Source organism: Ceratotherium simum, chromosome 11 (genome assembly GCF_057802395.1).
Source record: "Ceratotherium simum simum isolate JZ-2026a chromosome 11, ASM5780239v1, whole genome shotgun sequence".
Classification (NCBI taxonomy): Eukaryota; Metazoa; Chordata; class Mammalia; order Perissodactyla; family Rhinocerotidae; genus Ceratotherium; species Ceratotherium simum.
This window is the reverse complement of record NC_141910.1, coordinates 66,590,051-66,602,094: the sequence shown is the minus strand read 5'-3', so window position 1 is coordinate 66,602,094 and position 12,044 is coordinate 66,590,051. Positions and strand designations below refer to the sequence as shown.

General features: G+C 43.0%; 1 protein-coding gene across 3 annotated transcripts in view; it reads left to right on the top strand.

Annotated features, from left to right (window-relative positions):
* LPIN1 (lipin 1) overlaps positions 1-12,044 on the top strand; it is a 73,096-nt gene that overhangs the window by 15,847 nt on the left and 45,205 nt on the right. For 2 of the 3 annotated variants that reach the window (XM_087437129.1, XM_087437128.1), the window contains exons 2-6: positions 1,935-2,135; positions 2,920-3,015; positions 6,174-6,481; positions 7,892-8,017; positions 10,101-10,208. In XM_087437129.1, coding sequence (XP_087293255.1) covers positions 1,944-2,135; positions 2,920-3,015; positions 6,174-6,481; positions 7,892-8,017; positions 10,101-10,208 — 830 coding nt within the window. In that variant the 5' untranslated portion in view covers positions 1,935-1,943. The remainder of the gene's footprint in view (positions 1-1,934; positions 2,136-2,919; positions 3,016-6,173; positions 6,482-7,891; positions 8,018-10,100; positions 10,209-12,044) is intronic. The other variant, XM_087437130.1, reaches the window with a different exon arrangement.

The window sequence follows — 12,044 nt, the reverse complement described above, 5'->3', positions numbered from 1 at the left end:
AGCCAAGGAGGTTTGCAGAACCAGACTGCGTAAGTGGGGTTCCTCAGGGACAGGTGTGCACACGCGCTGTGGTGGTCACTGGGGTACGTAATTGTAAGCGACTTGAAGTAGGTGGGGTCAGTGTGGTTCCACCTGTCCTGGGTAGGTAGTCAGTCACCGTGGAGAACCTGGGCATGTGGGCCGGGAGAAGGGGTGAGGTCTTAGGATCCATCGACTGGAAGTTACGTTGTGCAAACCCTTCATGCTCAGATGGTGTTTGAAACCGCGTGGCCTCATGAGTCCACCAAAGTGTTAAGTGTGTAGAGAGGAGAGAAGAGGAGAGGGTCCGGACTCAGCCCCGAAGTATAAGTGCAGCTAGAGCTGGAGAATGAAGGACCGAGAGAGGGGAAGGACCACTGAGTGGGGCCACATCCCTGAGGGAGGTGAGAGGGTGGATGGTGCAGCCCCATGAAGCAGAGCGAGGAGGAGGAGGAGTGGCCAGAGGAAGGCTGCAAGGGGGAGATCTGTGTGCTGTGGGCCCATCTGAGGTGGCCCAGTCACATCAGGGCAGGTGACAGGGCCAGACCATGGATCTGCAGCTCCGGGCTGTGCCGAGGTGGGCAGTCGGGCGGGTGTGGACCAGCGCCGAGGTGGTGTCAGAGCCAGAGCACAGCGCCAGCGCAGACTCCCGTGATTCTGCACCTGCATGTCCCTGGCTTTGCCTCCGTTGCTTCTTCACTGCCCCCTTTCAGGCTGGCGTCATTTCTTGTCTGCACCATTGACAGCCACCAGTTAGTCTTCCTGCCTTCCCCTTCCCTTCTTGCTGGTCTTCTCTGTATTTTTACCACGATGCTTTTTCTAAATTGCGATCAAATCGTCATTTTGTTTTTCCCGAATCTCCAGTGGCTTTGCATTGCTGCATAGCCCCATCCGAATCTCCTGGCAGTTCACCTCTCTGTCCTTCCCCTGCACAGTCTCAGTTCCAGGCACAGCCCCCTTCTGTGCCTCTGCACAAGCCTCTCCTCCTGCAGGGCCCTTGTCCGCCTTCCTCGTCCTGAAAGCGTTCAGTGTTCCTCCAAGCCCGTGGAGTACCATCTCCTCTGTGATGCATCCCCCTCCTTCCTTGGTCGGAACTCCCTTAACATGGGCTTAAAACCAAACAGACATGATGACAATGACATATATCTTGTTACTTGTGTTTTACTTCTCTCTCCTTCACGAGCCTGTGCGTCCCTTCAGGGGGTAGAGGCTGTGTCTCTGTGTCCCCAGCGCCAGGCCTTTTGTAGAGTAAATGCCCTGGATGTTTGCCCAGTGGATTTCCATTGATTAGCTGGGCAGACAGACTGAGCAGGGCACAAATATCGCCTGGAGTGGTGGCAGAGAATCAGGTGGGCAGGCAAGGACCAGGATGGAAATTGTTCAAAATAAAAGTCCTTTTTTTTTCGCTTCTCAAGGAAAAATAGTCATTTTTTTTTTCCAACTAATAATATTAAGTACCTACTCTGTTTGGCACAGTGGGGGATAAGAGGTATAAAATATAGTCTCTTTTCTCAAGGGTCTTAAGATTTAGTCTGTAAAACCTGCATGTAATGACAGAGTGAGGCACAGGTGGCAAGAGCCCTGGGGATGATATAACCAGGTACCGTGGACCTCAGCAGAAGAGCCCAGTGCTGACTGGGATCGGGCTTCCTGGGCTCGGGGGCCCTGGGATGGACCGTGTGAGGGTGGAGACTGGTGGGCTTGCTGTTTGGGTGGGTGAGATGGCTGGTGGGGGTTGGTGTAGTGGACCCCATGCGAGTGGAACAAAATGATCTGAGCAAGGTGTGAAGTCGAACGTGGAATAGAGGTTTTTGAAATGACGAGGAGTTCGTTGTGACGGGCTCTAGGTAGACGACCTTCCCCGAATTAATTGATTGTGCGTCTGTGGGTGTTTTGTTTGTGTCTCTGTTTTCTAGGCTCAAACCATGAATTACGTTGGGCAGTTGGCGGGCCAGGTGTTTGTCACCGTGAAGGAACTCTACAAGGGGTTGAATCCTGCCACCCTGTCTGGATGTATCGATATCATCGTTGTCCGCCAACCCAACGGGACCCTTCAGTGCTCCCCCTTCCACGTCCGCTTTGGGAAGATGGGCGTCCTGCGCTCCCGAGAGAAAGTGGTAAGAGCGGAGGATTCGGTGACCCGGGGGACAGATTCTCTCCTTAGAGAAAATCGTCGTATTTCTGTGGCTTCACATATCTAAAGATTCTAACAGACCCAGATTTTTAGCTCTCCATTTGAAAGGGCTGTTCCCTGAATTGACAATTACTAATGCAAATTGTTCTGGTTACTGTGGCTGTATAAATTACTCCAAAATTTAGTGACATAAACCAACTCTTTACTAAGCTTGTGGGCTCTGTGGGTCAGGAATTCAGACCAAGTGCAGCAGGGCTGGTTTGTCTGCGCTCTGCCGTCTGGGGCCTTGGCTGAAAGGCTCACTTCTCTGGAATCCTCTGAAGATGCGCTCACTCCCATGCCTGGTGGTTCTTGGCTGGCCTCTCAGCTAGGCTGTTGGCCAGAGCACCTGCACGTGGTCTCATGTGGCCTCAAAACATGGCGGCTGGCTACAAGGGCGAGCATCTCCAGAGAGAGGGAGCCAGGAGGACGCTGTGTTCTTTCTCTGACCCAGCCTCGGAAGTCACATAGTGTCACTTCTGTTGTGCTCTACTTGTTGAGGCAATCACAAGGGCTCAAGGTGGGGGGCTGAGGAATAGACTCCGTTTGTTGATGGGGAAGAGCGTGTAGGATGGGATCAACTGATTGAGATTTGGAATTGTGAGATATTTTGGGGATGTATGTGATGATATATATAGATTAAACATGTAGAGACACGGCCATCCCCCATGAGGTGTCCAGTTATGAAGGCAGCTCATTGTTTCCTTAAACGTATGTTTTTCCTTCAGGTTGACATAGAAATCAATGGGGAATCTGTGGATTTGCACATGAAATTAGGAGATAATGGAGAAGCCTTTTTTGTTCAAGAGACTGATAATGATCAGGTAAGGAGGGCAGGGTGGTCAAGGTGAGTTCCTAGTTGTGAGCTTTAAGCAGTGCTTATCCGGGAGACAGCAGGTGTGTGGAGATGTGATGCTCGCGCCTGGCTCTGTGGGTGACGGCAGCAGAGAAGAGCAGCTGTTTACCTGTGCTAGGGATTTGAGCCGGACAGGGTGGATGTGTGCTCTGTCCACACCACTCAGCAGTCCTGGCCTGCTTCAGTTTCTCACTGTGTCTAGGGAGACAGGAAGCGAATCACACTTGCCTCCACCATTGTCCAAAGCATACAAACTATACTGATGTGTGAAACCTCAAACAGTTGGATGTTCTAATTTCTGTTTAGTGAGTGACCAAATCACTTTTATTTTTTATTATTTAAAAATTTTTAACAGCCTTATTGAGATAATTCTCATACCATACAATTTATCCATTTCAAGTGTATAATTCAATGGTTTTTAGTATTTTCACATATATGTGCACCCATCACTACAGTCAATTTTAGGACATTTTCAGCACCTCAGAAGAAACTCTATACCCTTTAGCTGTCACATCCCCATCCCCACCCCCAGCCCCTCCATCCTCCCCCCAGCCCTAGGCAGCCACTAAACTACTTTCTGTGTTTATAGGTTTCCCTGTTCTGAACTTTCATATGAATGGCATCATATAGTGTGTGGTCCTTTGTGCCTGGCTTCTTTCACTTAGTGTAATGTTTTCAAGGTTCATCCGTGTTGTGGCATGTATCCGTACTTCATTCCTCTGTATGGCTGAATAGTATTCCCTTATATCCATATACCACATTTTGTTTATCCTTTCGGGTGTTGATGGATACTTGGGTTGTTTCCACCTTTTGGCTCTTGTGAATAACGCTGCTATGAACATTCGTGTACAATTTTTCGTATGGACGTAAGTTTTCGTTTTTCTTGGCTATCTACTCAGGAGCGGAATTGCTGGCTCCTGTGCTAACTCTGTGCTTGAGATGTGAGGAACTGCCAGGCTGTTGTCCAAAGCTGCTGCACCATTTTACCTTCCCACTAGCAGTGCGCGAGCGTTCCGATTTGTCCCTGTCTTCATCAATACTTGCTATCTGACTTTGTGATTCTAGCCATCCTAGTGGGTGTGAAGTGGTATCTCATTATGGTACTGATTTGCATTTCCCTAATGATAATGAGCATCTTTTCCTGTGCTTATTGGCCATTTGTATATATCTTTGGAGAAATGTCTATTCAGATCTTTTGCTCATTTTTAAATTGGATTATTTGTCTTTTTATTATTGAGTTATAAAAGTTGATTATGTCTTTTCCTTATAGACATAAGTCATAAGACCCTTCTCAGATATATGATTTGTAAATATTTTCTTCCTTTGTGTGGGTCGTCTTTTCACTTGTGTCCTTTGAGGCACAAAAGTTTTTAATTTTGATGAAATCCAATTTATCTATGTTTTCTTTTGTTGCTCATGCTTTTGGTCTCATGTCTAAGAATCCTTTGCCAAATCCAAGGTCATGAAGATATGCCACTATATTTTCTTTGAAGACAAGCCACTTTTTTTTTTAACTCTTTCATTCACTGAGAAAGCCACTCTGAAGGGATCTGATGTAGTGATTCCTCAATAAAGTGCACTTGAACAAGCTCCTGTATGGGAAAAGAGCCCGATTAAAAACGATTAGCTCTAAATAGCTCCAGACTCTAAAACGAATGCCCGTAGTTTCAGTTTCAGGACAAAACTGTTTCAGATTCTGCCTCCTTTTGGAACCCAAAGATGTGACGGAGGAGGAGGACCAGCGTTGTCGTCGTCTGCCTTCCATCTTTTGTAATTACCCCGTGGCCATCAGGGAGCCCTGCCCATCTGCTTTTTATCTCCCTGTTTAAAGGGAAGGCTCTGGGAATTATTGATTGGTTTCTAGTAGTGCTCTGACGGAAACTCTTTCCACCTCAAAAGGACACCTGCGTAATTTGCCCCTTGGCTTTAGACCGATTTTGTGCCATGAAAGTTGAGGAAGCATTTTGAGTGAGGATGCAGTGGGAGCTGCAGACCAGGTTATGGTCTGCATGGGTTTAGCTGGGCCTTACAGGGAGCCTGTGGGTGGGACAGGGCTTCGGAGGCCAGAGTATGATCTGCCCCATACACATGCCCCTTACTGTCCCTGGGAGGCTGCTGGAGATTGGGAGCCTGTGTCCTTCGTCACCATATTGTGGCAGGATGCCATCTACCCTGCCCCTGCAGAGGTCTGCCCTTCTCTTTTCAGTCTGTGGACCCTTCTCTGCTCTTGACCCAGGGTCAGTACTCTGTGTTTCTTGTTCATTTGGTCCAGCTGAGCAGCGGGGTGAGATGGCTTCTCATATTCCTTCCAGCCTAAGGCTACACCCCTCAGTTGTAGATTTTATCCATCTAGCACATCATGCTCTCTAAACCACTTTCAGCCATCAGCAGCAGGTTTCCATTTATCCCTCTTTTTTATATATATTCTTGTTACCAGGTTTCTCATAATAAACGAGTCATTCATTAATGATTGCTATAGTTTTTTAACAACTGGTGAATCATTATCAAACAACTGTTAAATTGACAGGCCATGTGTTTTTTCCTTTTGTTTTTAAGAAGAGGGTCAATATCTAGTTACTTGACAGCCACATACCTGGATGTGCTGTTGTGCAGGCAGGGGAATGAGGACTGTCACCTGTTTTCTTAAAAAATTATTATTGTCTTAATGCAGTGTACATTAAAAATGCACACATATACACATTCGCTCACTCTTTCTTTCTCTCAAACACACACACATGCACACACTGAAATGCAAAATTGAGTCAATTCCCAGGGAGATGTGATGTCTCAAAGCCCATTCTTTCTTCTTTATGCTGGATATTTCAGACAAAGTTGAATTCTGGTGGTCCAGAATCCTTGATAATCACCTCACTTTGTTATAACTGTGAAAATGCAGGATTCAGTACAAAATGGCATTTAATAAATTGTTGTCTTTGTGATCCTCCACCAGATTCGGCAGCCACATCACATCCCCAGATCACTGTGGCTGTGATATTTTGTTGTGCTGCCCTGAGTGGTCCTCCTGAGGAGTGCTTGCGCTCCTAAATTAACACTGCCCTTGGGCACCATCCTGCTCCTTAAACCCAAATTAACAAGACTCTCTTGAAAATATTTTCTGTCTTTTAGGAAGTGATCCCCACGCACCTGGCCACCTCCCCGATCCTGTCAGAAGGAGCCTCGCGCATGGAGTGCCAGCTGAAAAGGAACTCTGTAGATAGGATGAGAAGCCTGGACCCCAGCACCTCAGCCCAAGTCTTACCTCCCAGTGAGACCCCTTCAAGTAGTTCTTTAGTGAAGAAGAGACGAAAAAGGAGGAGAAAGTCCCAGCTGGACACCCTGAAAAGGGATGACAACATGAACACGTCTGAGGATGAAGACATGTTTCCCATAGAGATGAGCTCCGATGAGGAGACAGAACCGCTGGACAGCAGTAGGTAAATGTGCAGGAAAGGCAGGGCCTGTACTAGAATTGGGTGAATTAATCTTTTAAGATGGTTCTTATGAACGCTTTTTTCTTGCAGAATTTCTTATTCTTCTGTTAATACATTTTAGTTTGAGGTTTCGAGTCATGTGGACCCAATCTTAAAGATGCATGAAGATTTGGTGTAGCTTACGACTAAGAGACTGTTGGTAACACGCCAGTCCCCCTTGGCTGATAACTTCAGCATTCCAGAACAGAACTAAGATAGAGGAACTGAGCAAGCTAATACTTCATACATGAAACTGTTGTTTCAGAACCTATTTGTTTTTATTTGAGCACCAACTGTGTACGTGGCTGTTAGGCTGATTTCTAGCTAAGGGCTGATCTATGATAGACTATTTCTTTTCAATTGTGATTAAGCCCAAAGTTTAACGTCCATTTAATGTCTGTTCTATTTTTCTTTGCTTTTAACAGTGTGGTGAAATTCTGTTTCTATTACTATTTTGGTGAAAAATGCCAGTTTTAAAAGACAAAGCCCATTTGTAAAGAATATTTGATGTTTCAGATTTTTATGTAATTCAGTGTCATTTTTGATAATTGTTTTTGTATCTTGTTAAGAAGGGATAAGGAAGATCAAGAGTATCTTCCTGCTTCATTATTCAGAATAAAATTTTTTTTTTTCCTGGTTAAAAATAAAGGCAAATTGGCAATGTCACTTCTCCCAACCACGGCCTCTAATTTGCTGCAGGCTCAGAAACTGAGTGGTTGGGCTTATTACAGTTGCCTTCCTGCATGGCTTTTAATTTCCAAACTTAGTGATAGATATTTCAGGTAACATCAAAAATACAGGCAGATGGCCTCTGCATAAGTAAAATAGTGAATCGTATTTTGTAATGAGTATGTTATACCTGAAATGAGGTAGATTTGCAATCATTTTATAATTATAAGAAACATTTGGTTTGTATCATTTATTTATTGTGCTAGATGAAACATTATCTGTGTGTGGTCATTCTGTTATTTGGCAGCTCCACCCCTGCACGGCGAGAGTTTTATAGCCCCCTGGGTCCAGTGTTGGGCCCGATCTACATCTCAGGCTTTTGTGAGATGAAATGTGAAGACAGTGACTATATAAGGTGGTACGATGTAAATGACAAGCAGTGTCATCATCGTGCAGATGTATAAGTCCAAATCCTTGAACAGAATCATTTTACATTTATAATTCAGCCAAAGCATAAATACACAAAACACATTTCTGTGTGACTATATCTCACTTTTTTCTCTCCACTGCCTGGAATAAGCCTGGGTGGTTTAAAAAGAGATCATGTCAATCTATAAAACACTTAGAGATAATCTAGAAAAATTAGAATTTGCCTTTATTATCTATCACTAATAATTCTTTGACTTTCATCTTTTTTTTCTCCAGAACTCTTTCTAATGATATACCTCCATTCCAAGAAGATATTCCTAAGGAAAACCTCTCCTCAGTTATGACTTATCCTCAGTCAGCGTCGTACCCTAATTCCGATAGAGAGTGGTCACCCAGTGCCAGGTACGTTGAGGTGTATGTATGTGTGTGTCCACCTGTTCTGGTCCAGAGGATTTGAAGGCAGTTATAGGAAGCGTGTTTAAGAAAACAGTGAAATATAAATAAAAAATGAAAATAATTAGGACCAGAAAAAATGCAATTTAAAGTAGGAGACACAGGATTAAACGCAGAACATGTGCAGATCTTAAGCTTCTAGCTAACATTATAATTGAACTGCAGATATGCTGTTAGCTCCCCAGGGTGACATTGAAAGGAAGACTGCTTGTTGAGTTGCATAATGCTGGTTGTCAGCAGGAGAGACCAGGTGACTGAGCCTTTCTTGACACTCACCACTAAAGTAAAATTCAGACCCAGAGAGGTTGCTTCGGAGCCACTGAGGTCATTCGGGGCTGTTAGAATAACGCCTCCTCCCCACACTTAATCCATTCTGCTGGGTTTAAGACTGTTTATTTCCCTGAAATGAACTCGGACGTTGCCCGAGAGTTCCCGTGTAACCTTGGAGAACCAGAGCTGCTCAGCGTGCAGGTTGCCTCCTGGAGGCTCCAGAGACTGTTAAGTCAACGAAACCTGCGAAACTGTGAGCCCTTCCGAGCAGTTTTCAGAAGAACTGGGGAGGGGACAGATCTAAATCGTGTGTTCTCAACAGGGATGATATCACCCCCATCAGGGCAAAAATTGCTTCTTGGATGGCAAAAAATTCTTAGATATTATAATGGTTTGTGGCCTCTAAAGGGCCAGAGCACATAAAGAGACAGAGAGCACATCCATGGCATTAAAATTTCGTGGTGGAGGGAAGGCTATTGGGAAAAAAATGTCTCAGAATGCTCGAGAGTGTGGTGATAATGAAAAAGAGGTTTCATAGGCTTCCTATCTGAAGCCAGTCTGATGCAAACACTCCTGCTGGTTCCAGTTTGATCTTGCTAACGAGACAGCACAGTCAGGGGTGTGTGCTGAAGTTGAGGTCGGAGAAAAATAGATATATCACATGTCTGGTTTGGCAATGACTGTTAGTCAACCAGGGTGGGGCTGGGGACCTGTGAAGCCCCCTCATCAAGGTCTGTCTGTCTTCAGACCAACCCTGTCCAACAGAAACATCCTGCTAGCTACATATGTAATTTAAAATTTTCTAGTAGCCATCCTTAAAAAGTAAAAAAAGAAAGTGATGAAATTAATTTTAATGATATATGTCGTTTGACCCAGTATATCCAAAATATTATCATTTCAAGTAATCAGTTTAAAAAAATTATTAATGAGATATTTCACATTCTTGTTTCCATACTAAGTCTTTAAAATTGTTGTGTATTTCACATATACAGAACATCTCAGTTTAAACTAGCAGCAGTTCAAGTGCTCAATAGCTACATGCAGCTAGTGACTGTCATATTGGACAGTGCAGATACAAGACCGTTCTGGAACTTCATCCATTCTCTCCCTAGGTTTGTGGAGATAAATCCTCAAGAGGAAAAAACACAGTATGTTAGGAAAAAATTATGTGGAATAGTTAGAAACCGCTAATTAGTGAAAAATCTATTCATACACTCTACATTAATTTTAAGGATTTAAAATAAATGTTTTAAACACAACCCTGAATATGTTTCTCTTTCATGTTTTGCCTTATGAATCCAGAATAATGACTGTGTCAGATTATATGGATCTGACCACTGTCAAATGCAATTACAAATTAAGATAAATAGATACATTTCCATACTTGGAATTATGTATTTTCTTTAAAGAGACAATTGATAGCACAAATTATCAAATCTTTGGAGTATGTAGTTTGATTAAGCACTAAATTCTGGCCAGAAAAAAATCTGACTATAAAAACAATCTTTTATGGGCATATGGATGAAATAGAAAGTGAAATGGGTCTTTTGGCAGTTTCCTGTTTTTTTTGCGGTTCAGAAAATTCATGTTGGTTTCTTGGTGATTTCAGCATGTAGTCCTCCGCTATTGTCAGTTGCCTAAGTATGTTCATTTTCTTAGAAATGTTATTGTTGAGAGTAGTCAAATAATTTATGTGAAATTTCTCTTAATTTAATTGACCTATGATTTTTTCTTTCTTTTAATGTCTACATGTGGTATCCAGTAGCCTGATAGATTGCAAAAGGACTCCCCTCCATCTGGCAGTTGCGGCTGAGGGAGGTCTTTCTAGTTCTTGCCCTCCACAGTCTTCCCACTTCCGTGCTTCAGACAGGTAGAGGGGTTCTTTCCCCACGTGGATGTCTTCAATAATGAAAACTTTGATCTAACTCTTACAAATCTATTTTACCATTAACTACATTACTTATGCAGAAAATACATATCAGTAATATGAAGTGAAAATTTTGATCTAATGCTTACAAATCTATTTTACTAACCAAATTACTTATGAAGATAATACATATAGATTATTATTTTCCTTTCAATTTAAGCATTTGTAGATCATTAGATTTTTTTTTAAAGTACTAAATTTGACTCTCTGGAAATTAGGGTTAAGCGTATAATTCTTCCTAATTCTGTGGAGTGCTTTGAAAAACAGAATAATGGAATAAAATTGGGGGATATGATCTTTTGCTTTGTGTCTAGGGTTGTTCAACAAATAAGTTTACGAGATATTTTTTAGCATGCCACTTTAGTATAAGGAAGCTATTATAACTCTTTAAATAGCTCGTGAGACTTTCTGCATAATGGAATCAGATGTTTCTGTGCATTTCTAGAACAGAATTTTGGAGAATAGCGTAGGGTGGATGTTAAGGCTTAGGACCGTAGGTTTATCTTTCATTTCATGCAGTGGTCTCAGATTTCTGCCTCTGTTCCCTCAGTGTTTCCACACTGTGGCCTGCATACTTTGTGGGCGTATGTGGTTTACTTTATGTACTCTAGCAGATGAAGCCATGATTAATTTCTACATGGGAAACTGGTTTTATTTTGATGAAATAACCGAATCTCTGGAAGTACTTCGTTCAGAGGTTACACATGCAGAGGAAAGACCATTTTTAAATGAAGTAAACTAAGTTTTGAGCAGTTATAACTAATAGCTTAATTGGGACTGGCAAAAATACTGAAAGTTCTTATATGGCTAATCAGTGCATTATTTATGAAAATCGGTCAACAACCTTGTAAGCTTACTTTTTTGAACAACCCTTGATCTGAAAAGTCTAATAATGGGAAATTTTGGAATCATCTTTCTCATCAGTCACGCTCAGTATCAAGAGTCTTTTCCCTAATTCATCTTCTGTCAGTCTGAATTCCCGCAATGAGCAGTCGCAGAATGTGCACATGTGTTTGTGTACAGAATCCTTTTGAGAAAGGCTGGTGTGGCTGGAGTGGGCAGCCTTTGTTGTAGTAGCATATCGACTGTGAGAGGTGGGACTTCCAGCTGTGACTTTCACACAGGGCTTGGTTCTTTATGAAAATGAGTTTGCAAACCTGATTGCCTCTGTGGAAACCTTATGGCTTATGGCTTTTATCACAGGATCAGAATATTGGGGATTCTGGCGTTGGGAGGTGCTACCAGAGAGCTGTGTTCAACATATGCATTCTTCTAGAGCAGGGCTCGGCAAACCACAGCCCGTGGGCCAAATCTGGCCCCCTGTCTGTTTTTGTAAAGTTTTATGGGAGCACAGCCAGTTTGTTTGCATATGGTCTATGGCCGCTTTTGTGCTACAAAGGCAGAATTGAGTAGTTGTGACAAAGATCGCATAACCCACAGAGCCTGAAATATTGCTATGTGGCCTTTTACAGAAGAAGTTTGCTGACCCCTTATTCCAGAGCAAGCTTAATCTAAAGGGCTTTGCTTAATTTAGTGCAGTGGGTAAGATAATTTATTGTTCCAAAGAATTTATAACAAAATATAAATTATATTTTGTGTGATAAAATATAATAGGAGTTTTTTCAACAAATGATTTGAGGTTTGGGTGCAGGGTAGGAAGCCAGTTTCAATGAACTTATTCCGTGATGACTCTGGAGGAAGATTGGATTCAGGTCATGGTTGCAGGTACACCGGAGGCCACAACACTCCCTTTGCACGTTTCACCGATATTGAACATAT